The sequence below is a fragment of the Choristoneura fumiferana genome, chromosome 14, assembly GCF_025370935.1.
Source record: "Choristoneura fumiferana chromosome 14, NRCan_CFum_1, whole genome shotgun sequence".
NCBI lineage: Eukaryota > Metazoa > Arthropoda > Insecta > Lepidoptera > Tortricidae > Choristoneura > Choristoneura fumiferana.
In genome coordinates, this window is record NC_133485.1 from 4,546,163 (window position 1) to 4,572,372 (window position 26,210).

The 26,210-nt window shown below is 37.4% G+C and overlaps 4 protein-coding genes across 5 annotated transcripts in view; 3 read left to right on the top strand and 1 right to left on the bottom strand.

Moving 5' to 3' along the window:
* The first annotated feature begins 368 nt into the window (after positions 1-368).
* The window catches only part of SerRS (Seryl-tRNA synthetase), a 26,214-nt gene continuing 372 nt past the window's right edge, over positions 369-26,210 (top strand). Inside the window, exons 1-8 of one of the 2 annotated variants that reach the window (XM_074097247.1) lie at positions 369-769; positions 1,673-1,889; positions 2,567-2,727; positions 3,915-4,096; positions 4,925-5,015; positions 5,694-5,950; positions 6,982-7,108; positions 7,827-8,235. In XM_074097247.1, coding sequence (XP_073953348.1) covers positions 449-769; positions 1,673-1,889; positions 2,567-2,727; positions 3,915-4,096; positions 4,925-5,015; positions 5,694-5,950; positions 6,982-7,108; positions 7,827-7,955 — 1,485 coding nt within the window. In that variant the 5' untranslated portion in view covers positions 369-448 and the 3' untranslated portion in view covers positions 7,956-8,235. Of the gene's footprint in view, positions 770-1,672; positions 1,890-2,566; positions 2,728-3,914; positions 4,097-4,924; positions 5,016-5,693; positions 5,951-6,981; positions 7,109-7,826; positions 8,236-26,210 lie in introns of those variants that run through there. The other variant, XM_074097248.1, reaches the window with a different exon arrangement.
* LOC141434780 (tumor susceptibility gene 101 protein-like) lies at positions 8,860-14,346 on the bottom strand. The gene has a single exon (XM_074097220.1). The coding sequence runs from the start codon at positions 14,188-14,190 to the stop codon at positions 12,973-12,975; it is 1,218 nt and encodes a 405-aa protein (XP_073953321.1). The 5' UTR covers positions 14,191-14,346; the 3' UTR covers positions 8,860-12,972.
* LOC141434781 (large ribosomal subunit protein uL11-like) lies at positions 15,203-18,657 on the top strand. The gene is made up of 4 exons (XM_074097221.1): positions 15,203-15,361; positions 15,439-15,516; positions 16,832-17,011; positions 18,438-18,657. The coding sequence occupies exons 1-4, from the start codon at positions 15,325-15,327 to the stop codon at positions 18,638-18,640; spliced, it is 498 nt and encodes a 165-aa protein (XP_073953322.1). The 5' UTR covers positions 15,203-15,324; the 3' UTR covers positions 18,641-18,657.
* LOC141434900 (MAU2 chromatid cohesion factor homolog) lies at positions 21,117-25,760 on the top strand. The gene is given in 6 exon segments (XM_074097389.1): positions 21,117-21,342; positions 21,344-21,374; positions 21,556-21,735; positions 22,564-22,686; positions 24,831-24,959; positions 25,623-25,760. Coding segments are annotated over 6 exon segments (792 nt in total). The 5' UTR covers positions 21,117-21,151.

A 26,210-nucleotide genomic window follows, 5' to 3' on the forward strand; every position in this document is an offset into this window, starting at 1 on the left:
TTCACTTGTAGTTTCTCAATTTTAATTCAAAGCTTTATCAAGCGCTGTTACTGAACGTCCAGATTGCTTTCGCAGATATGTCACTGAGTTTTGGTATACATAGCAACATTAATTCTGACATATGTCAAACATATGTCTGTGATGAGCTCGATCAAAAACCTAGTTTTGATTTTACTTTCATACTTGTTTTGAACAAAGTTTACTTATTTTATGTTGTATGTATAAGCTAATAAAAATAAAAAAAAAATAAACAAATTTTCCATCAATATTAACTTTCCTTTAGATCTGAATACGATAATTCGTCATTAAATTCTTGTTTTCAAATCACAAAAATAATAGATTGTGAACGTATCTTTCACTTTTTGCAGTTTATATTCTGCACTCTCAGCAGTCGCGTGGAGCTGCAGTGGTTGTAATTAAGTTTCGTGTGCCACGTCTTAGCAACATCATGGTTCTGGACCTAGACTTGTTCCGTGCCGATAAGGACGGTGATCCAGACAAGATCCGGGAGAACCAGCGCAAGCGTTACAAAGATGTCGCGTTGGTGGATACTGTGGTGGAACAAGATTTGCTCTGGAGAAGATTGCGCCATGAAGCCGACAACTTAAATAAGTTGAAGAATGTGTGCAGCAAAGAAATTGGGTTGAAGATGAAGGCTAAAGAAGCGCCGGGGGCTGAGGACCAGGCTGTGCCATCGGATGTGGCCGATAACCTCTCCAATTTGGTCGGCGATCAGTTGAAACCGCTGACGGTGAATCAAATCAAAAAGGTACTTAATACCTTATTAGACTATTTCGTCATCTTCTTTACTTTACGTCATTGCAGAGCTACATAGACATGAATATTTCCCTCAAGAATACATGAATCATGCTTCTTATAATCCATATGGTTAGGTACATGTAACAATAGAGCAATGCTAATTTTTGGTTGAAAAACAATAAAATTAATGATATTGTTTATGACCTTGGTGAGAAAAGCGAATAAACATTTTCTATTTCTATATATTATTAATTTAATTGTATGAGTATGTGTTAAAATCTTAATTTTACAATTTTATTTTACTGCTATACTGCAAACTTAACTGTCTTATAGTATAGTGTAGTACAGCATGGCAGAATATGGTCAATTTAGTATGAGTTTAACCCTTTTCCAGGCCTCTCTAATTTAGGTAAGCTACTACAAAATGAATCAAAGTTTTATGTTGTTTACCTATGAGGGATTAATTTAAAAACAATTATAATTTTTAATGACTTCAATTGATTTTGTACCATATTGTAAATGTAGCAAGGTCGAATATTTGTGTACATTTATGTGGTCACTATATACACTATGCCTGGAAAAGGGTTAAATTATTAGTAGTGTTCAGTATTACTATTGTGTGGAAGCTTTACTATGATTATCCTTAAATAGGTATGATCAATCAATCAAATCAGCCCACATCTCCCACTGCTGGGTAAAGGCCTCTTCATTTTCACACTACTTTGCCCAGTCCTGTGCTAATAAATAGGTACAAACATAAGAATAAAATAATGCTAACAAATCTCCAAATCAAATGCAATGTCTTGTTATCAAAAGTTATTTAAATCAATATTACGCAACCACTCCATGTCTATATCCTTTGATGCCAATCTTTAGCAATATTAACACCAAATATATAATAACTCAATTACAGGTGCGAATATTAATAGATGAAGCCATAACTAAGAATGAGCAAGGTCTGCTAACTGCGGAGAAGGCTCGTTCAACAGCCCTAAGAGAAGTCGGCAACCACCTACACGATTCTGTGCCAGTTGACGATGATGAGGACCACAATAAAGTGGAACGGACACATGGAGACTGCACTGTAAAGAACAAGTACTCACATGTTGACCTCATTTGTATGATTGATGGTAATAAAATAGTCTTTGTATTTCAATTGTTTTTTTATGTAATGTATTACAAATTGTATAGTATTGTATTGAATTGATGAGCCAGATGTTGGGCAAGTCTGAATGAATATCACTGTAGATATTTTGTATCACAGTAAGGGGCTGTTTCACCACTAATTGATAAATTTTATATGACAGATAAATGTGATGTCTCTGTTTATTTAGATTAGGGCTTCGCAAACTTATTTGTACTGTGACACCCTTGGGACTTTGCCATTTTTGACGCATTCATGACGCCCCTCAACCCAGCCCCAAAAATACTTACCAATTTTAGTACTAGCCTAGTAACAGGGTATCAGGAAGACACTTTTTGGAAATTTATAATTTTTGTTAGAATATAAGACAGAAATGAAAACATAAGCATAGAAATAAAAAGATGCGCCGCCCCTGCGACCATTTGGCGACGCCTGGGCATCGCACCGTTTGCGAAGCCCTGATTTAGATAAAGCAAACACAAGATGGTATCACAGATATCTGTCACATAAAATTCATCAATCAGTGGTAAAACTGATCCATATTGTTCACACAAAGTATTACAAGTTTGTTTAGCTAAGCTTATTCTTCCATTGAGAAATGCCCAACTAATTTTTTTTTAATGTTTTATGGCTATAGTATTTATTGTTATTATCCATTTAAAGGTATGGACGGTGACCGTGGTACAGCAGTGGCTGGTGGGCGAGGCTACTATCTCAAAGGTGCTGCTGTGTTTCTGGAGCAAGCCCTCGTTCAACTTTCGCTTCGTATGCTGCTCAAGAAAGGATACACTCCACTTTACACCCCCTTCTTCATGAGAAAAGAGGTTTGTTTCAATTAAAACGTAACATAGCATAAAGGCCGTAATGTCTGACGCGCGAACACCCGCAATCACATTCGCCATCTCTCTCTACCATCATCCTATCTATATGGTGTAGGCTAAACCATTATTAGACGTAAACAATAAGTGGGGAACGTAATTATGATTCAACATGTGTGTTAGACAATATGGCCTCTGTTTTTAAGGTTTTGAACCTCAAAAGTAAAAAACAGAACACTGTTGTCTGTCTCTCTGTGTGATCGTCTATCAGGAGTGTCAGTACCCTTTTTCTTGGAAACAGTGAACAAAACAAGTCAACACAACCAAAAGATACAGATGTAAATAAATGAATAAATTATCATTAAACATGTGTTTCCATACAAATTGCTGGAACTCCCTATAGGTTTTTTGTTTTTTGAACCTCGAAGCAAACACGGAGCCGTCCTGATGCCGACCGAGCGTAGAAATGTTGTCACTCGAGGAAACAGTGTTGTAAGAGTAACTGTGTCAAACTTGAAATTAAGAGTTTGTTTCCCTCAAAATGCGAACGAAAAACGAGCAAGTGGCGAGACAGTAAATGTCTGGGAGACAGTGTGCCGAGTAACTGATCAGATCACACATTGCCGTCGCGGCGCCGCGTCGCGTGACCCGAAGTATGACAGCCGTTCAGACCTGAACGAGTTACTCCGAATACTGTCTCGGCCGAGAAGACTCTGTTCCTCTTGCCTTGATCGCACGTGTGATCAAGGCATGAGGAAACCCAAAATATTGAGATTTTATAAGACAATAATCAATTAAACAAGTGCAAGCTCAAAAATGACGACGTGATTTCCGATGGTATTCATTGATAGGACTGCCTAGTGTAGCGAGAGGGTGGCGTGCTGCTGTAGGACCAACTACAGCTGCCTATCGGCCGAGTACTGCACGGTGGTATTTCAACTAACGTGTGATGAAGTCATGAGGTAATGCAAGAATATTCAATTTTATTCGATGAAGAACTATACAAAGTTCGCAAAGCTCAACACGTAAATGACCTCTCTGTGATTTCCTATGGTATTCATTGAGGGTAGGCAGCGCTAGTGTGGCGAGAGGGTGGCGTGCTGCTGTAGGCGCCAACTACCAGCTGCCTACCCTAGAATCCACTGCACGCAAATGGTAATTTCAACTAAACATTAAACTTGATTTATTTGAAGGTAATGCAAGAAGTAGCTCAACTTGCTCAGTTCGATGAAGAACTATACAAAGTGGTGGGCAAGGGCTCCGAGAACAAAGGGGACACCGCTGTGGAAGAAAAATACCTCATCGCCACCTCGGAGCAGCCCATCGCTGCCTACCACAGGGACGAGTGGCTGCCTGAGGCTTCACTTCCTATCAGGTACAGTACATTGAAGGGCTGTTTCACCATCCATTGATTAGTGTAAACTGACGGTTAAATGTGATGCCGTCTCCGTCTATTCGAACAAAACAAATAGAGACTGCATCACATTTAACCGTCAGTTAAGACTAATCAAAGGATGGTGAAACAGCCCCTTAGCCTCCAAGAAACCAGGGCGTCTGTTGGTAGTAGGATAGCCCCTATGCTAGTGCAAAATTTGAACTTCGCATCTTGCCGTCCCGCTTACGCTAATATAATTTAACACGAGAGTGAGAGGGACGGTACAATACGAACTTCGAATTTCTCAGTAGCCCTACAGGCAGTGGCGGACTAACAGTGGGGCGACAGGGGCGCCCGGCCCCGGGCCAGCTGTCCCAGGGGCCTCCAAATGTCCACAAGTTCTCTTGATAAAGTCCTGATTCCCCAGCAAGGCAAAAAATATGCTTGTACAACAACTTTTGATATTGGAGGCCCTACCGCCCTGGGTTCCGAATGAACTTATTCCGCCACTGAAGATAGGATAATAGTTAAAACGATGGATAGGGTAATAGTTATGCGATTAACGAAATTTCAATTCTAATTTCATATGTATATGTATATGGTCTTAATCGCATATGTATAAACCATGTGTACTGGCCTGGAGAGTAAGACAACTCGTGAAAATACTGGCACATAAGGTTTTTGGACCTTCAGCCTGGCAACGCATCTATACTTGCGGGTGTACATAAGCAGCGGTGCTCATTTAACATCATGGAACCACGGCACGCATCATCGTGAATGACTCTACCTATATGGCTGTATAAATAAATATTTTCAAACTTGCTACAGATACGCCGGTTTGTCGACGTGCTTCCGTCAAGAAGTGGGTTCCCACGGCCGCGACACGCGCGGCATCTTCAGGGTACATCAGTTTGAGAAGGTAATCACTTGCTAATATTGCTATGAATATATTTAGTACGCGATTAAATAATGTACCAGGGTGGAACCTTTTCTAAATCAATTTCGCTATGATTTCTTTGGCGAATTCTTTGATGAATTTTATCAAAGGGCAAATGTATGCAATGTCAACATAACATTAGTAGCACAAAGGTTCCACCCTGGTACAGTCAACAGCATTAATATATGCCACAGCGAAGCGTGCAAAAATATCTGACACGTCCTTCCGGCCCTAGAAATAGAGTCGTATCAGATATTTATGCACGCTTGTTGTGTCAGATGTTGGTGCTGGTGACTGTACGTGATTCAGTTTCTTTGACTCAATTTCAGAAAAAATCTAAATCATAACGTTACATAGCCGTTGCATAGGCTCAGCCTAGTTTGGTACTCACGGGATAATGATGATTATTTTGTAACCTTGTAATTTGTATTTTAATAAACTATTCTATTCTATTCTACATAGAAAACACCAGTACATAAACACATAATCTTAGTATTTTTTAAACCGTGGTTTAAATTAAAGCTCGCGTCACCGAATGACGAGGGTAAGGGGTTCAATGTGTGATTTTTCATCGTTTAGGTTTAGTTGAAACTGGAAAATCAGATTCCTTTTTATAAGTAAAAAATATTAATGAACAATTTCTATTCCTATCGCTATCAGGTTGAGCAGTTCGTCTTGACGTCTCCCCACGACAACGCCTCCTGGCAAATGATGGACGAGATGATTACCAACGCCGAGGAGTTCTACCAGGTGCTGGGGATCCCGTACCGGGTCGTGAACATCGTGTCTGGGGCCCTGAACCACGCGGCCGCGAAGAAGCTGGACTTGGAGGCCTGGTTCCCAGGGTCGGCTGCGTACCGGGAGCTGGTGTCGTGCAGCAACTGTCTGGAGTACCAGGCGAGGAGGCTCCTCGTCAGGTTAGGAACAGAAAACTAAACTATTACACATCACGCGAAATTCGGGTTAAAGAGATTACTGACCCCAAAAGAAATATCATTTCACTTAGTGCGAAGGTACATTTAGATAATACTAGCTGTTGCCCGCGTCTTCGTCTGCATAGAATTCGCTTATCGCTATCCCGCAGGAATTATGTAATTTTTCGGGATAAAAACTATCCTATGTCCTTCCCCGAGACTCAAACTCTCTGTATACCGAAATTCATCTAAATCGGTTCAGCGGTTTAGACGATCAGGTATCAAACAAACAAACAGACTTACAAACTTTCGCATTTATAATATTAGTCGGATTAATACATGTTAATACATGTTTGAAATAAATAAATAAATAATTTTGCCGCTGACTCTCGCATTCGCACACTAAACAAGGCGAGAAATTTATCGAATGTCTGATATTGCTCGCTGAACAAATTATAGTTACGTACTCCTTCCTAAGTAAATACTTTTGCTTGCCAAAAGTTTTTGTACATGAATTACGTAAGTCTAAACTCTGCATTTCGCGGTATTTCGAGCGATATGCGCAGCGTGATGGCGCGCAGCACTGCCATCTGTTATCAAGAAGCTATTTCTAATCTAATTCACCTACTCGGTAAAAGATGGCGCCACCAAAATGTCACATTGAAATTTGAATATCCAACGTTCGATTTCAAGTCAAGACCCTACCCTAAATCCATACTTTACTAATATTATAAATGCGAACGTGTGTGTGTTTGTATGTTTGTCAGTCTTTCACCTAGAAACGGAGTGACGGCCAGAGAGTGACATAGGCTACTTTTACCCCGGAAAAATGCACAGTTCCCGAGAAAACAGCTCGCGATAACCGAATTCCACGCGGGCGAAGCCGCGGGCAAAAGCTAGTTTTCGTATAAATCTTTAGAACCGTTTACGATATCATCGTTTATGATATTGAAAAAGCTGATTTACTATTCCACTTTTTCGCTTCATCGTTGCCCTATCTGTGTTCAGATCGACAGTTGTTTTTTTTTTAATAGATATGGTCAGACGAAGAAGATGAATGCAGCAACAGAGTACGTGCACATGCTGAATGCGACGATGTGCGCGACAACCAGAGTCATCTGCGCGATCCTGGAAGTGCACCAGACAGAAGAGGGCATCAAGGTATTTAAAAAAATACATTTTTTTTTTAAAAAGCCCCAGGCGGAACTTCAAAGTGGGCGCCAAATTCCATATTGTATTGTAGCTAGCCTTATTTGTTACAAATTGCAGGGGGGTGGGGGACGCTTAAGCCCAGTTTAGACTTGAGAGAAAAATGATGCAAGTTGTCGTAAAGGGAACAATTTTGAAGCGGACGATCAAGCGTAGAAATTTAATAGTACTTGCGCGATTTTTTTAAACGTCTGAATCGGGCTTAAGAAGGACGCCCTTTATGCACTTTTGCCCCAGTTCAAAATATCATGACTGAAGCACGACAAATACTAACGCTTTCGAGGAAACACGATGAGAAAGTATTATTCACTGCACCTGTTCCACCTATAATGAAGTTCTTCCATAATACAAAATGAACTGAGACTATTGCTTTGCTAACCCGCAACCTTATGATAGCTACGTTTATGCAAGATATGCGTGTTCATACAGTTCCTCCACCTCCACACTGTAAGAACACACACAAATCACACAAACCCATCTGTCACCACCACCTCGCTACACTGACGCGTTTCGAACTCAACCAGAGCTCATCTTCAGCGCAACACAACCATTCACCAAGCTAACAGATGTTACTCAGAGTCTAGTTCAGTTCACTCATTAGATTCGTCCGCTGTGATCTACAGTACCGTTACCGTTTATTTTAAAATAACAACATACACTTTTCTTGCAGGTGCCAGAAGTATTGAAGCCATGGATGCCCGAGCAGTACCAAGATCTAATTCCATTCGTGAAGCCGGCGCCCATCGACCTTGAAGCTGCAGCAGCAGCCGCCAAGAAAGAGAAGAAAGCGAAGAAATAAGGAGGAAACATACTATTAAAACGTGACGCCGCGCCACGTCGTCCGACGCATGTTTCTATCTGCACCTGACCATAATAAATGGACTGATTAGTACTGACATGCGTTTGAGGAGCGTGGCATCGTGGTGTCTGGTTTTAAGTAGTATGTCCCCGCACCTGTAGCCTCTCTTTACGAATATCGCGTCAAGTCAATATTAAGGCAAAATGCATTTCTTAATTTTAATGCAAAGCTTAAATATAGTTTTCTAATTTTTATTGACAATTAAATTATTTGAAAGGTGTTCATTTGTTTAATTTTAATACAACCATAGATAATGAAATATAAAAAGTTGCAAATGTCCGTCATCACGTGCGATTCGATAATCGACCTTGTCACATTACAACTAACGTTACCGATTCAAAATAGTATTGGCAATCTACGTATCTACTCCGAATCTATTACACATACATTTATGTATGTAAAGTAATGAACGCACATGTATTTAGTTTCATCCCCTAATTTTTGTTTTTATTTTAGTATCGCGGCCGCCGCATGTTTTGCGCTCGCAATTGTAATATTTGTAATATTAACGCTTATAAATAAGTACGCGTAATTTCCCAAGTAAGTGAATTGTAAAAATCTTTTTGAGAATAAATTACCTTTAAACCTAAACTCGCGTCTAAAACGCGAAATGTGGACGAAACTTTTATACGAGCGTGTCTACTCCCGCATAAATCGCGTCATCTGGACACGGTCTTAAGACGCAAACGAGACTGGCATTCACGAGCTTCAAACGATATTTCATTTGAATACTAGCTTTTTAAGAATTTTCGGCGCTACAAACGCGCACCGTCTGCCCCGTATTTCTACGCTGTGTGCATACGCCTTTACTCCTAAATAATTTCAGTTCAAAAATAAAACATCATTTGAATACAATTCGATATATTGTGACAATTCAGCCTTTGGGGCCGCATATCATATGCAATGCAAAACTTACACTAACTTCGTCAAATAGAAAAATCATTAACAATAATCCCTGAGGACCTTACAATAATAATATGTAATAGTATATTATAATAGTATGTATAACTGTACAAAGAAAAACCAAATAATATTTATGAACTACAACCTTTAACGTTTGCTTCCGCAAACGTGCATTAACTGTCTGTGGAGTGAGGCAACATGGCTTGAAAGTTGTAGTTCATTAATATGGACCTCCGCTATGTAACGCTTAAATAAATCGATTAAATAATATTTGTTTTGTAAAGCTATAATTGCTTTCAATCAATAGACACTTAAGTCTTAATAACTGCTTGGTAAATTTAGCAACATTGATGGCTGTTTTTCATTAACTTGAAGGATGTTGCTGGTATAAAAGAAACCAGAGGGCCTACTCCGAAGTTCGTGTCGTATCGTCCCTGTCGCTTTCGTATTAAATGGTATAAGTGTCAGAGTGACCGAACGACACGAACTCCGATCTTAAAATTTCGTAGTAGCAATGGCGGTGCAGGACCTAAATTCAGCGTGGGCAAGAAAAAATTTAACGATGCCCTGTGACGGCACACCACACATTAGATGACGGATTTTTAAATCAGTAAGAAAACCCGAAACTTTAGAGGCGTGAGGCCCCTTAGAGCGCGAGGCCGTGGGCCTCCACCTAGCGCTGCCCCTGAAAGTCCAATTAAAAAGTTTCATACAGCCAAGTTTTTGCCTATGGCCCTATACTGTCAAAGACCAAGCCTAGCAACATGGATAGACTTCTTAGCATTGAGTCTCCTCAGTACCATTCCTCCAAGCCTCCCCTGCGACTATGTCAAAATAGTTCTACTATTCGAATCTAGATGGCGCTAGGATTTAAGTTGTTCAGTTTTTATACACAAAAGGGTCCATCAATGCTTAACAATTATAGCTCAACATATTTAAATAATAATGTTTTACATTATATATTTTAACCATTAACCCAAGCTTCTTTAGCATCCTTACACAAACTTGCATTTTAATTGGCAAAAACTAATTACATTATAAAGTGCAAATTGTCTAACATTATTTAACTAGGTATATGACATTCTCTTCGTAATCACATTAATGTATATTAGGTACAACCATTCTGCCTGCTACATGGCACTTTAACTTTATGCTATATCTTTATTAAGTACAGTCAGCATGAGATTTATCAGAGCAGACAAGGTAAAGTGTAATAAAGAGCATGAAACTTTTAATTTGGATTATCATGGTAGTTCCTTTAGCTATTCCTTCGAAGGAACTATTGAGTTTTTTTTCACTAGTTCTTCACCAGAGATGAAGGAAGAACTGAGTTTATTATTTCGTTCCTTGAAAGAACTGAAGGTTCTACTGTGAAAGAAACTAAGGCGATACAATAAACGCAACTCTTCCTTCATCTCTTGTGAAGGAACTAGTGCGAAAAAAACGCAATAATTCCTTCCAAGGAACAGCCAAAGGAGCTACCGCGAATAATCTTTTTTTGCTGCTGCATACAGTCGAGGCATTTGCCAGCTAGACCGTCGTGGCCCTAGCCTATTGGGGGCGGGGCGGGGCCTACAGGTAGCGGAGCTTGCCGTAAGACCAGGCGGCGCCGGGGTCCCGCGCATGTTAGGTCCCGGCTCTTGCGATATCTGTATCGTTTCAACACCTTGTCCACTTTGATATAATATACTGTAAAGACTGTAGAAATGATTCCAAGTGTTAATTAGAGATTCCCTAAAAAAAATTAGTTAATTCATAGTTTTTCATAACAAAAGGCCTAATTTAATATACAACACCAGCAAAAATATTAATTAATTCTGTTATACAATGATATTGTACTTTCTGTCTCATAAAATTCATGCATTAAATCAACTGTAAAAAAACAGTGGCACAGTAGTAAAAGGCGGCGAGATGTATAAAAATTAAGCTCCAAAATGAGACAATAATGGCCAAGAGGCCCTAAATGCCAATAATGCTAATATTGGATGTTTTACAGATTGCAGGACTAGTTTGACCACACTTATATATGACAATTTGTTCCAGCATTCTGCCCCACTACACCGCATCACCCAATGCTTAAAAAATTTGCCAGCTACTGTAATGAACTAATATCAGAAAATCTCATTTAAAATCATAGGTCTCATAATAGTTAATTTTTAAATTATTAGACTTTGCATTTGAAACTTACAAAGTCTAGCATCTTATAACACTTGTCTTACGCAACATATTTTGTACCGCAAAGTAACATGTAGAGAAATAGATCAATGGTACTAAGACCATTCACTATCGCATAAATAAATATGATTACAAAAGAGATAAGTTGTGGTGATTACTTTTACACAGAGAACTACACTCATCTTCAGACAATAACATTTAACCCTACACTAACACTCAAAGTAGTGTAATGTATTAGCATATAATGTTACACGACTATATCAACATTTAGCAAATATTACATTGACAGCATTGATAAATAAATATCTGTTGTGATCATTTTTTTACTGTCTAAAAAAAAGAGATTTTTTTAGTGATTTTGGACTTTGGACACAAACATGATTATATTTTTTTTGTTTTTTTTTTTTTGTTTTAGTAACATCTGCAATCGGTACATTCAACCTAAAGCAAATCTGTTACGTGTAGTATGGCATGATTATAATTAATTTTCTATTTCCATTCTTTAATGTATGCAATGTTCTAAGTAGTGACAACTTCAAAAATGTGTAAAAGTGTTGGAAAGAATTGTGAAATATTATTTTTAACAATTCCAATTATTCAGAATATTGCTAAGTTGGGAGAACTAATTTAATTTTATCTTCTGTCCAAACCTTGTTTATCAAAGATAATTCACATTCGACTAGCAATTATGTGTTGCTATATAAAATATCTGAAAATGGGACCATATTGCATCCCCAAGTTGTTTTTAGGGACACTGGAACGAAAACAGGATATAAGGTGACATCTACTATATCCAGCATGGGTTAAAAGTAGATATTAATTGCTAGAAGTTGTTACATAATTTCGAAAAAGATGCAAAACTTTACCAAACAACTTTCAACAATATATTACTCTTTACACAAACCTGAGGATTTTATAATTATGCATAATCCTAATTCTAGAAGCAAAATAAATGATTACAGACATGGACTAATAATGTAATACTTAGATGGATACATGTAAAGTATAAAATTAATCTATAAATTAAAAGCAAACACTTGTATTCTGCCCTAACCCTTTCCAACCTAATCGAGTATGAAAAGGAGTAGATAATGGACCTTGAGATAATAACAATAAGGCTCAAATTGAATTATAGTTATCTCTCAGATCCTATCAGTTCATTCAGAAATTAAAGCAATAAGGCAAAAAACATACATAAGTTATTTATATCATTGTATAGCTTTATTCATGCTGCCTCAGACGGCATAAATCATTTAATTAAGTGTTTTTTTTTTTATATACTTACTGTGTTTTTATAAAACGAAAAGATAAAGCTACTTTAATGGTTTCTTTAAATAATAGTAAACATATATAATTGTTCTTGTATCACAAGTAATAAATTAAATATCGTTTTCAGATCAAAATACATATTATTTTGACGACCAGTTTTGTGTGTAGGTATTACTCAATCTAACATTTCAACCACAAACCGTTTCAAAAGGAAAATTGTTGGTATCTGCTGGACATGTCCGGGATGTAGACGAATTAAGAACAAAACAGGGACTGTGTTCAATAATTCAAGAAGAATTGCTTTGTTAATGACAGATTCATTGACAGAGCCTACATTATTTCTACTTTTGGCCACTATTAGCGCAGCAACAGTTTTCATTACCCCCACCTAGCACTTCACACCCAGCCAATAAGAAATATTTGAGACTTTAAACTGACCACCAAGCCACAAAAACTATGTAGCACATTTTGTGGGTGCACACATCTCTTGATTACAAGATTAAGATTACCAATAGTATTTCTATATAAATTTCTCTGGTTAAGAATTTACAGATTCCCAATAAGAGTATTGACGGTGCCGGAATCGATTTCAGATAAGATAGCCAGTTCATTAGCAAGCTAGTTGCGCCTTCTGTCTGCACTTGTGCATTAAGGCCCTCAGAGTGAATTGACGTCGAGCTAATGCACGCACCTGCTTCATAAATGTGTCCAAGTCAATCACTTCCTTACGCAGGGCCTCTCCCATATAGTAAATAGCGTCTTCTAGAGTTGCTTCCTCTGCAAAAGCATTCAGAAGCTGTGAGTACAATGGAGCAGTGGTGACAACGGCTTCATCAACATCCACTCCTTCCTGGTCAGCCAGCCTCTCCACAGCGGCCTGCAATTCTTTTTCCTTCTCTTGCAGGATGGCAACATTCTTGTCCAGTTCTGAGCGTTCTCTCTGTAACCTTCCCATTATATCTTCAAGTCTTGTCTTGCCCTCTTGAAGCTCTTGCTGAGTGCGTCTCAGAGTTTCAAGCTCAGCCTGAGACTGCTGGGACTGTTCCTTTAATCTTCTCCTCAGTTTATCCTCAACAGCAGACAGCAAAGATGCTTTTATGTGCTCTTCAGTTATCGTGCCACTGTTGTTATCTGGTCCAGTCTGGTAAGCCCCTTGTTGAGGAGGATATGGAGTGTTTGTTGATGCAGGAGGGTATGGCACCCCATTAGTAGGAACTGGAGTTGCACTAGGATAAGGTGAGCTATAATTGGGGTAAGGCACATTAGAAGTGGTTGGGTATGGTGTAGCTTGAGGGTAGCCAGGTTGAGGCGACACCTGGGGGTACTGCCCAGCTGGGAAAGGCTGCGGCATAAATGAATTCATCGGATACGGAGGCCTGGCCGCCTCACTGCGCGGCTTAGAGTACACTGGAGGCAACTCGCCGAAAGCAGCGATCATACACTGAATTAACTTTAGTAATGTCGATCCCTGTGGGTTCCATTCGTGCAAAAACGGAAGATAAACTTTTCCATTACTGTCCACATATTTAGATATCTTAATAGACATATCTGGTGTCGGTTTAACGAAGCACAATGGTACATTAGTCGGATGGGTGTCCATTAACCAGATACAAATAGGAATGTTGTAATATGCACCTTTGTAATGTACAGGAATTGTACCCTCCAAGTTAAGTAGATCTTTTCTCGTGCCATTGTTAAAAACAAAGGCCTCTAAACGATATGTGAGACTTCTGTACGCTTGTATCAAACTAATTACCTCTCGAGCTGTGTAATCGCGATGTTGATACTTAGACAAGTATTGCTTCAGAATCGCTTCGTCGTTAGCCATAATGTAACGTAAATGTAATGTTGTCCAATTACGTTACAAATTAATGGTATTCGGTAAAAAAATTGCAATCACTTCACAATACACATCAGTCAATACAGATTTGTGATGAAATTTCAGAAATTTGTCATCGAAATTTGATATTGGAGTTGCCATGGGAAAATAGTTCATATACAAGGGAAGAAAAGAAAAACTTTCCACGCGATACAACTTGAGGTACATTTTGACTAAATCCTAACAAGTTCCTATTTAGCCCTCGCTATGTTGCGGATTTTTAGTGGAACTAATTTATTTTTCATCTCTCCTGTTCGGAAAGTTTAATTTTCATGGGTAGATAACCGGGTGGAGAATTGCGTTTTCATCTCTAGGGTGGAAAGTATTTTTTTTCGATTAGCCACGGAGTCGAAGATAATTGAGTTACGACAATGACACTTTTTTTTCACGTTTCGTCGTGACCAAGGAGGTTATATACAACACTGGAGGTTTAACGCCGAACATCATTTTTTTTATAGTCGGCCATGGCAAGTGGCCAGGTCGAAAAGGTACCGTTGGAGGTTGGATATAAGTAAATTCAATTTATTATTACTCTCATGTTTTTTGTAGTATTTTACTTTCCTTACAGTCGAAATGAAAAGTGTCTAACTCAGGTGAAATTATCCATTTCCCCTCGAACTATTGGCGCTCTCACTTCGTTCGTGACCCTTGGTTATTAATCTATCATCACACTTGCTCGTCAATGTTATTATTCCATCCCTCTATACGGACGGTATTGTATCGTACCGTACCTCTCGCTCTCTTATTAAATAGTCACAGACTTGAAATACCAGAAGCTATTATATTTCAAATCTGTGTAAATAGTATAAATATCAGAGGGACCGCACGACACGAACTTCGAGTTTCGTAGTAGCCCTGCTGCAGTCTGCCAAATCGGTGCGTGTCTAATATTCTCGTCTTTTTTTTTTACTGGCAACATACACAAACGTCACAAACCTGCTGTCAACGTCAACTGTCATTGTAGAAAGTGTCCTTTTTCGGCGAACTCCCGGAACGTCCGTGGTGGATCGTCTTTTGCAATCCGAAATAATCGGCTTGTAGTTAAGTTTTATTCTTAAGATATTGCTATAATATCTAAACACCATGCCGCCTAAGTTTGATCCTAATGAAGTTAAAATCGGTAATGCGTCAGATAGTTATAAAAATAGCTATTTGTGAGGTGAAATGTTTTCTACAAGTTTACATGTATTTTTGCAGTTAACTTGAGGTGTGTCGGTGGAGAAGTCGGTGCCACGTCTTCTTTGGCTCCTAAGATTGGTCCTCTTGGTCTCGTGAGTATTTATTTAGTTATTTTTTTGTATAACCTCTTCCTATCACAATAACCTCAAACCTCGGCGTGGCATTCATGTACTTCTATGAAACATTGCCTTCAGATTCTCTGCTTAAATGTTTTGTAGGCATTGTTGCTAACGAGCCTCATTTGGAGTCCTCGTTCTGTCAGGCAAACGGGAATATCTAAGGAGTTTAATAATGTTAAAGTTATGATGCCCGATTGCTTGGCAAAGATGATTGAATGATCCTGGGGGGTGCCTCCCTACCAGGCGCGTCCTTCCGGTTGGCGGATGGAAGGAACCCGCGACTCAGGATCCGTCTCCCTGTCGCGGCTACTCCGAATGCCCAATAAGGAGTCGCGGACCAGGCCCATGTGACTGCCATGCTTTTTTTTAACTTAGATTAAAGACGAGGTTGAGTAAGTGATCAAAACTTTCACTCTACTTTATATAATTATATCCTTTTAGCTTGGATATTTCTATACTGCCTTCAGGTACACATTTGATATTAAGAATTAAGAATTAGAAATAATGTAATGAATGAATTAATGAGAATGATTGTACAACAGGGGTAATCTCAATTCTGAAAAATGATCTGATTAACTTAATCCATCCCCAAGGAACAGTCTTCTCTCTTATAAACTCCTGATTCTGCTTATTGAATCTTCAGATCCAAATTTACCCTTCTTTAGTTGCAATAAAATAATGTATAATTTGCACATCAATTCATTCATTCCACTGGTACCAACTCTTGTCAAAAAATGTTTACTTTTCATACATACTCCATAGTCATACATAAGTCTTGATTTTGATTGTGGCTTCATTATGAAAGACATTGTTGCATTTATATAACGTGAATTCTTTCTACCAAGTGGTTGGAAGGAACTGTTTTTTGCCTTTTCCACTGGAAAGCATTCAATATATCACAACCAAAATGGAAATCATAAAGGAACAGGTTCCAACAAAATGGTTGCTACATTCCTAATTGTTTTTAAAAGTCTACCATGAAGACTGGTGAGTTACCCTTTTTTCAGTAATACATAGGACAAATTAATCCCAGGACTTCTCAAGTTGACAGCACCAACTTGGAAATCACTTTACATGTCTTATTTAATATACTTCTGCCATTAGATCAAATCTGCTTCAAAAAATAGCACAAAGTATATCAAGAAATATGATTTTGTTTTGGAACAGGTTAGCAGTTGTACCTTTCAATCTTTTAGTGGCAGTATAAACCACTTGCTCTGATACACACTTACAAATTTACTGATTGTAGAAACCGAAATGTGGTATTGTATTAACTGTCTTTCCCACCGCAGTCCCCAAAAAGGTTGGTGATGACATCGCCAAGGCCACCAGCGACTGGAAGGGTCTTAAGATCACTGTGCAGCTCATTGTCCAGAACAGACAGGCACAAATCTCTGTGGTGCCGTCAGCTGCTGCTCTCATCATCAGAGCCCTGAAGGAGCCCCCACGTGACCGCAAGAAGCAGAAGAACAGTGAGTATTCCTTAAAATTTTATACTTTTTAATGTTTTGATGAATCTTGATTATCTGGGCTAGGCTCTAATCTTCCAAAGAGGCTGGCATAACATACTTCAGCTTTTTTTTTTCTTCTTTTTTTCGAGGCTCAATTTCACCTGTGTGACTATGCCAGCCTCATTGGAAGACTCAATGGCCACATTCATCAAACACTTCTATTGCGATGTCCAGATTATCTGGCTGCAAAGGAGTGCTTGATGAACCTGTAAATTCATACTGCATCTTCCGATATCAGACAACTCAAAATAATATTCACTGCACCATTGAACAGGTTCAAATCACTCAAATACCTCTTGCGGCACTCCTTAGTCAATACACACTCTACTTCAGCTTTAAAAAACGTAGAATGAAATAAAAATGATGGTATATGTACACCTTTATATTTGATACTTGTTTACTTACACAAACTCATGCTGTTCATTATCTTGTAGCTTTTAGTATGTCACTCATGTAAGTCTGATATTTTGACATTTAAAATGAATAGCTAAATACACAGCAGAACAGTTCTATCTTGTAAACAATTTTCAATCAGATGAGTATTGAAGTATTTCAGTCTAAGGCTACTACATAGCAGCAGATGACATGTGTCATAGTGCATCAGTCATTTGTGCCACAACACTGTGGTCCCCCACTTACAGGGTACTGAGCCTACTCAATACACACCAATGCATGTGTTACCAATTGCTAATGCTAAAGCTGTAGTTACCAACACAATACCCTAATTAAATAAATTCATATATCTTTACTAATATTGTAAATGTAAAAGTAACCATCTCTAGCTTATTTATCACCTTTTCATGCTTAACCCTTTTCCAGGCATAGTGCATATAGCGAGCAACCACATAAATGTACACAAATATTCAACCTTGCTGAATTAACAATATGGTACAAAATCAATTGAAACTATTGTAAATGATATTTGTTTTTAAATTAATCCCTCATAAGTAAAACTGTGATTAATTTTGTGGTAGCATCTAAATGCATGGTGCCTGGAAAAGTGTTAAACCACTGAAGGGTTAAGATAATGAGGTGTCCCTAGGCACATGGGATAGTTATCACGGTATCAAGTTGCCCTATATATACAAATGATACATTGATTAAGCTGCTGTCTTATTGATTGAAGGAAAGTTGAACACAGAGAAGAGAGATTAACGGCGCAGTAATAAATAGAAACTAGGCTGCATTCCAATTTTAACACTTCTATAACATAACTTTATGTTGACTTATTTACTTCAAACATTGAACACAAATGAAAAATCCAGCAAAGGAGCATTTTAAAATGGTGGATTTAGTCTTAAGTTCATCTTGAAGGGTTGAAATCTAGATTCAATTTCAAATTTATTTTTTACAAATTTAACTTGATCACCTTGTTTTCAATTTCCAGTTAAACACAGCGGCAATATCACCCTCGAAGATGTGATTGGCATCGCCAAGATTATGCAGCCTCGCTCCATGGCCCGTCACCTCTCTGGCTCGGTCAAGGAGATCCTTGGAACAGCCCAGTCGGTCGGCTGCACGGTTGAGGGCAGACCCCCGCACGACCTTATCAATGACATCAACAGTGGAGCCCTCACCATTGATGATTAAATGTTGACCTTAATTTATGTTATTGTTTCATTTTCAATTTTTACAAGTTGTCTGTAATCAAATCAAAGCCAAATTCAACCGAAGAAGTGATTCCGAAATTAGGGTTTTCACAGAGGCGAAATGTCGCTAAATGGCGTTAAGAGTCGTGAGGTCCGTTGACTATTGCTTGCGATTGGCTTATTTAGTTACTAACCCCTGACGCAAAAAGAGGGGTGATATAAATTTGACTGCTATGTGTGTCTGTCTGTGGCACCGTAGCTCTTAAACGGGTGGACCGATTTGAATGCGGTTTTTTTATTTGGAAGCAGGTTTTCTAGCGATGGTTCTTAGACATGTTTTATCAAAATCGGTTCAGCCGTTTCAAGATCAACTCTTGTTCGCTGCGGTAGGAATCTTAGACGCATAATGGGTATTTACTTTACTTTCAAACGTATTTGGGACCTAAAATTTGATACACCCGTGAATGCTATGCTATATAATTATGCAAGATTATGGAATTCTCGCCCTGTCGCTGCAGCCAGGATATCCAGAATACTAGTAGGTACACTCTTGATAAAAACCATAGCAGATATATCGTTTGGATTCGTTTTGATCAGTAATTGATTTTACATACAATGCAGTGGTGGCAACACGACGAGTTAATGCTGTAGCCAGGATATCCAGGATACTCTTGAAAAAATAATAGCAGATAATGTCGTATTTGATTCCTTTTGAACAGTACAGCTGATGATGAAACTAGACACTTAAAAAAAATGCCTTTTTAAAAAACATGAATCAAATCTTTAATTAAAAATTTAAAAAACCCCTGACAAAAAAAACGCCGCCAGGAAGACAAAAAAGTAAAAAATAATTATGCATTGACCTATACACCTATGGACTGGAAATACCTACAAAATCCGCGTGCATGTACCTAAAGATGGCGCATAAAATGGCGCTCAAGGGTTGTGATATCGATTTCGGAACCAAAGTATTTGATATCGATCTTCAAATTATTAGCGGCTAATACTTTGAGGAGAAATGGTATCAATATTTTGTGTTTCTTTTTGGAAAAATCAGTTTGAAATTGACTTTGTTCATAATTACTTTGACTGCATATAGGTACAAGGAGATTGGTAATATAACATTTGTTTGGAAATCATAAGGGGTAGAGGTATCTCGAAATCAGTAGTTACTGAAATACTGATGATAAGGAAAAATAAAATATATGCAACTATTTATTGGAAAAATAATCATAAAAAATTGAGGTTTATTAATTACTTTGCAATGTCTACTAACTGGAGGTTAGAAAAAATAACATCAAATAAATCATTTTTTAGTATGGCCACAATTATTGCGAGTGAAAAGCACCTGCCACAAATGTATATACATACTACTGATGTATATACATACATACTACTGGCTACTGATAATTAATACGACACAACGAACGTGCAAAAGAAAGCTAGGCTTGTTTCAGAGACTTGCACGAATTAAGAGCGCGTGATTACCTTGTGCTGACTAAATTAAGCAACAACGTTTTAAATGCCATATGATTTTTTAAAAGTACATAAATCATTAACTATCTCATGTTACAAATATAATATAGTGAATCTGATAACGTCTTAAGTTCTGTTGAACTGCAAATCTGTTGCTGTTGAATTTCAATTATTTTTCAAAAAAAAAAAAAAAACGCCAAGAGCGTGTCGTACACGCCCAGGATAGGGTTCCGTAGCCAATACAAAAAATCCAATAATATTTTTCTAAGGATTTCGTATTGTGTACTGAATCTTTCAAGTTTAGGTATATTTTATACCTAAGGATGCTATTTACTCTTTCACTACTAATAAGTCTCAAGCAATCTTAGCCGCTATAATTTTCCTTGTAAATGTGATATATTTACTACCATTCTAAATTTTTTCAAAATTTTCCACCCATCAGTTTAGATTTTAGACGGAGGGGGGACACGCTCGATTTAAATGAAAAATTGCACTTTAAAGTTGAATATTTCGCAATTAGATCACTGAATAGAAAAGATGTCTTAGCAACCCCCACATGGTTTTAAAAGACCTATCCAATGATACCCCACAACACAATATAGGTTGTCCAGAAAAAAACACGCCCACTACGTCTATGGGAGGTAGCCTAAAAAACTATTACTAACTATTGATACTATTGCTGCTCAAAGTATTAGCCGCTAATAATTTGAATATCGATATCAAAGATTTTGATTTCGAAATCGATATCACAACCCTTGAGCGCCATTTTATGCGACATGTTTAAGTATGCACGCGTATTTTGTAGGTATTTCCAGTACATAGGTGTATATGTCTATGATGTGTATCGGAGTGTTTGTTTTTTGTAACAGTGTGTTGTGTTACAGTACCCTAGCTAAATCGAGATGTTAATCGATTATCTACGATTTATTTATTATGTTCTGGTTTTAATTAATATTCGTGAACGCATCCATTTCATTAATTTATTAATATTTGCTGAAGTATGGCAGCACAGTTCCCTCCAAGCAGAAATGTCAAAATGGCGTCAACGCAGGACGCTTGGTATATTTCTTTACTTGGTTTAGCAGAACATTTCCGAACATCAAATCCTCCTGACATAAAAAGTTGTATTCAGTGCCTACAAGCTGTTTTTAATTTTAAACCACCGCAAAGAGTTGAGGCTCGAACTCATTTACAACTAGGAAATATCCTATTGACACACACTAAAACATCGACTTGCGAGGAATCATTTAGAACAGAGTGTAAGTAAATTTTGAGATAATTCAAGCGTCAATCAATCCTGTAGACCATTGTAAATTATCTTGGATAATTATTTTGTATAACCTTAATGTTATTTCATCATATTTTTTTGTTTGGAGTGAACTTTCATATATGATGTAAACAATGATACAAAAGTGGGTCGTTATGATGTTTTTGTTGCAGTGGTGCCTGTCTCAGACTATCAATGGTTTCGATGACGTTAAGTTCGAGGCAGCAAGTGTGCTGGCAGAGTTGTTTGAGCAGCAGGGACAGCCGACACACTCCAAACCCATTCTTCGAAAAGCCATTGAGTTGTCACAGCACAGTGTATATTGGCACTGCAGGCTGATATTTCAACTGGCAGTAAGTGATTAAAATATCTTTAAATATATGAATATGATCCAGAATTTCAGTAAGAAGCCAATAAGGTTCACTCGCATGGTCCAGAATTAAAAACAGAAATCATTAGCCCTGGGTTAGGTTTAACAACTTCATATAGTTTGACACTACTTAATCTTCTCTTCTCTTCTTAATCTTGGGTTGGCACTTAACTCTGGTCTCTGCAATAAACAACAATAGTTTCATTGATACAATTTTAATTAGGGCAGTGAAATGGTAAACAACTTGATGATTTGGCTTGCCTGTCATATTTAATTACTATTGTAATTAAATTTAGATCAATTCATTTATATTCTATGCTGCTTGTGTGATTTCCTAGCAAATGCTGTTTGTCATTTGTTTAATATTATCTTTCATTAAAGAATTCCTTATTATCCGTTCTCCAAGAGTGGATGTCCTATGGCTGATAGGTATGGCGATGTTTAAAAATGTATCCCTGCAACATTTCCTTCTATTTTTATTTTGAACTGAAAAATTGCTGTTACTTGAGACAAACAAGTCTTTATGCTTGTAGTTAGAATAAAAAAGGTTTCAACTCTTGTTCCTTTATGGATATTGATGTTACAATTTTTTTTTTGTTGAATGTTTAATTGATTCGCTTCTTACCCTCACTGTAAAGCAGAGATTCCCAAAGTGGTTCAGGTGGATCCCCAGGGGTCCATAGGAAACCAGAAAGTTGAAAGTGGTCTATGTGTAAAAGAAGTTTGAGAACCTCTGTAAAGTATCAGTAAAATCCCATTAAAATTTTTAATGGATACTGGCACCTAGTACTTATTCATGTTTTTTTTTTAGCAAATCCATGCAACAGAGCGAGAATATGAAGTGGCCAGCAGTCTCTTGGGCGTGGGAGTAGATTATGCCCAAATCTCTAATGCAGCATACACCAGGGTGCTATTCCTACTCAGTAGGGTTATGGTATGTACAGTCACGTCTAAAAAGTATGTATACACAAAAAAAAATTAAAAATATGTAGCCACACATTTTCATCATAAATATGTATCTATTACTGACACCAAAAATTGTATTCATTAAACTGTTTCAGTATTATGTAATCACAAAATGCTTCAGAAAGTTGCATACTTAAATAAATTCCATTTAAATGTATCCACCTCGTAGGCAAAAATAAGTATACATGAATGGGTTCCATATACATATAACCACACCAATTTGGCAAATATTTGTATACGCCGTTTGATTCATAAATATGTATCCAGACTGCAACAACAACCTTGTCTGACTGGCATAGATCGTAAGTTGTATATTTAACTGATTTGACAATTCACGAAAACAGTGCGGACTTGTCACTGCATACGTCTATCTCACGATTATTCTATGACGCACTTGACAGTCCTTAGATTGAATTGACTTGTAAATATTGAGTATTTCAGTTTAGGGTCATTCTCAGAAAGGTGCACTAAGCATTTTTTTGTTTTTATTTAATTATATTGTTAATTGTTAGTGTTTGTTGTTGCAAATTATAGATCTTCAGTGGATCTGTCCTCAGTGGATGACCCGAACAATGATCGCTTTGGTTTTAGTCGATATTAATGACCACTCTGGACGTTTCCAAGTATTGGTGATCTTGATGGTGTATAAAAATTCAATATATCCATACCCAAATTTCATCCAGCTCACTCCAGTCAGTTCATCCCCCATTTTCTCCCCTTAAGGGCTTGCTTGGAGATAAAAACTAAGTACCCTATGTTCAGCCCCTTGACAGTCGAAACCAGTCGGTTTCGACGTGATACCGGAACAGAGTTACTTTCAATTCATCACTCCATAGTATAAAACAAAGACGCTTTTTTTGTCTGTACGCTTAGATCTTTCAAACTACGCAACGGATTTTGATGAGGTTTTCACAAATAAATAGTGTGATTCACGGTGTCTATGTATACCGTAACCGTGTTGTGCCGGAACGGGTCACCAGTATATAATATATATTTAATGGAGTATGGATTCGTAGTATGCAGGTTACGAAAGAGACAGACATGTAATCTTAACAAAACAGTAATTCTTCAAAACGAATCAAAATATCAAATCGTGTTTACATATTATGAATCAAACGGCGTATACAAATATTTGCCAAATTGGTGTGGTTATATGTATATGGAACCCATTCATGTATACTTATTTTTGCCTACGAGTGGATACATTTAAATGGAATTTATTTTAAGTATGCAACTTTCTGAAGCATTTTGTGATTACATAATACTAAAAGTTTAATGAATACAATTTTTTGGTGTCAGTAATAGATAAATATTTTTGATACAATGTATGACTACATATTTATGCAACCTTGTTTTTGTATACATATTTTTAGACGTGACTGTAGTTTGAATTCAGCTTAATTATGTGTTACATGCTTGCTAGTTTTCCCCTGAGAAACAGTGATTACTGCAATTTGTACTCCATGGAATTATTGATAATTTTGGGTTCTCTTATTGGTAGACTGTTCCAGCAGTGTAAGATTGTCTACACTACTTTTGCGCCTCTCAAAAAGTACCATTCCTTATTTTGCAGTGGCAACTGGAAAATGGCGCTTCTTGCCATCTGGAACCTAGAGCTAACCACTCTTCTTGCTCTGCCCCAGGGCCAGAGCTGTTGGTAAAGGATGGCAAAGTTCACTTTTCATTAAAATGTGTTTCAATCTTTAATGGTTAAAGGGCAAAGGGCTATGTACACAGAAGTATAGCAGTGGTGTGGTATTGTAACATCTCAGTTCCCATCTGATGTCAGTGAACAAAAGTTTAGCAAAGCTTTTCCACACTAACTGTGAGGTATTGCATCTAAAGAAATACCTAAATTACACTCTTCTGGTGTTAACTCTGTTGGTTGCCTTATGAAAAAGTTCACTCTAAACTAATAATCTAAAGTGATTTCACAACTGCCAAATAAAATTATTGTGCATTAGTAGGCTGGGTGAGAAAATTTGAACAGGAACCTTGTATGGTCTAAGAAACAGAAAATACAGAAAACTACAGTTAAGTGCAAGCAAATTGCATTAAAATGATTATCTTGTGAGCATTAGTTTTTGATTCGATGTTTTTTTGCTGTTCCAGTTGCTGTTAATAGATAAGAAAATCCAGGAAGTATTACCGCTGCTGAACCAAGCAGGGCACCTAGTGGACTCATGGGCAGGCAGCCCTCACCAAAAAGAGTACCTAAAGGTGTTCTTCTTAGTTCTACAAGTGAGTATAGAATTTTCCATGGCAATTACATGGTATTGTAAGCAACACAAGTCACAAAATGATATGCAACAAGGATCATTCATCATTATTGATTTCTAAATTATTTGGCTTTTATCACTAGTAAATTTACTATGTATAGTATACACAATAAAAATAAAAAATGAAAAATGAAAATTTATTTGATATACAAAATATCACTATACAAAACGAAAAAGGAAAAAGTAAAACTATATGCCTGAAATGGTCCTGTCTCAGCATAAATGCAGACTCCTCAGATGGAATCAGCGCTGGTCTTCCGGCGAAACCATTACAATAAGTAATAAGAGTATTCTATGTATACACAATAAGATAAATAAGGCTCTTCTAGACTAGAATCTAGACTAGAAGAGCAGAATGCAATTAGGTGTTTAAGTTCACAGAAATGCTGCCCCTAAAGACAATAAATTTTATCTTAAAAAACACTTGTGTTACATATTTTACCATAGTTTAGTTTATAATATACTGTTTTTTTTTTGAGATACCACCTTTTGCTTCGAGGATAATATGTTCCGATAATATTTACTTACAAGGATCCTTACCATGACTATTTTTTTGCTAGAATTTGCCATCTTCAGTTTTAAATATACTTAAGACTAATTTATAACTTGTAATTGCTTGTATCAGGTATGCCATTACTTAATGGCTGGGCAGGTGAAGAGTGTGAAGCCCTGTCTTAAACAGCTGCAGCAAAGCATTCAGACCATTATGGCTCCCTCATGGCCTGATGATGACAGTAAGTACTATCTTGTGAGATTTATTTAGAAAGTACTTATTTAGTCTAAAATATTTAAGTTTGTCTTATACGAGGGCTGCCTTTTAAGTTCTGTCATTTGCAAACCTCCTCCTGTGATTATTATAAAAAAAAAACTAGTATCATTTTAAAATATTTGAATTTAGAATTCAAAAACAAAAGAATTACTCGAGATCGGCCGAACCCGCCGAACCGTTTTAGTACAGCGTCGGTTCAAAGTTGACAAGTCAATTGTGAAAATGGAAAATTTACGTGCGATAATTTTTTACAACTTCAAAAGGAGTTTAACGCGTCTTCAGTGCTTTGAAGAGCTGACTACGGTTTTTAATAATAAAGCACCATGCATCCGGACTGTGGAACGCTGGTATTTAGAATCCGGATTCTAAACAGCAGTCGACATTTTGGGTGTTCCAAGATGAGCCAAAACCGACCAAAGTAATACAATCTCGGGAAGAAAGTTA

Bases quoted from the DNA above. Each gene is read 5' to 3' on its own strand.
- LOC141434780 (XM_074097220.1), bottom strand. From the start codon at position 14,190: ATGGCTAACGACGAAGCGATTCTGAAGCAATACTTGTCTAAGTATCAA.
- LOC141434781 (XM_074097221.1), top strand. From the start codon at position 15,325: ATGCCGCCTAAGTTTGATCCTAATGAAGTTAAAATCG. The intron at 15,362-15,438 runs GTAATGCGTCAG...GTATTTTTGCAG, and splicing joins TCCTAATGAAGTTAAAATCG to TTAACTTGAGGTGTGTCGGT. The intron at 17,012-18,437 runs GTGAGTATTCCT...TTCAATTTCCAG, and splicing joins CCGCAAGAAGCAGAAGAACA to TTAAACACAGCGGCAATATC.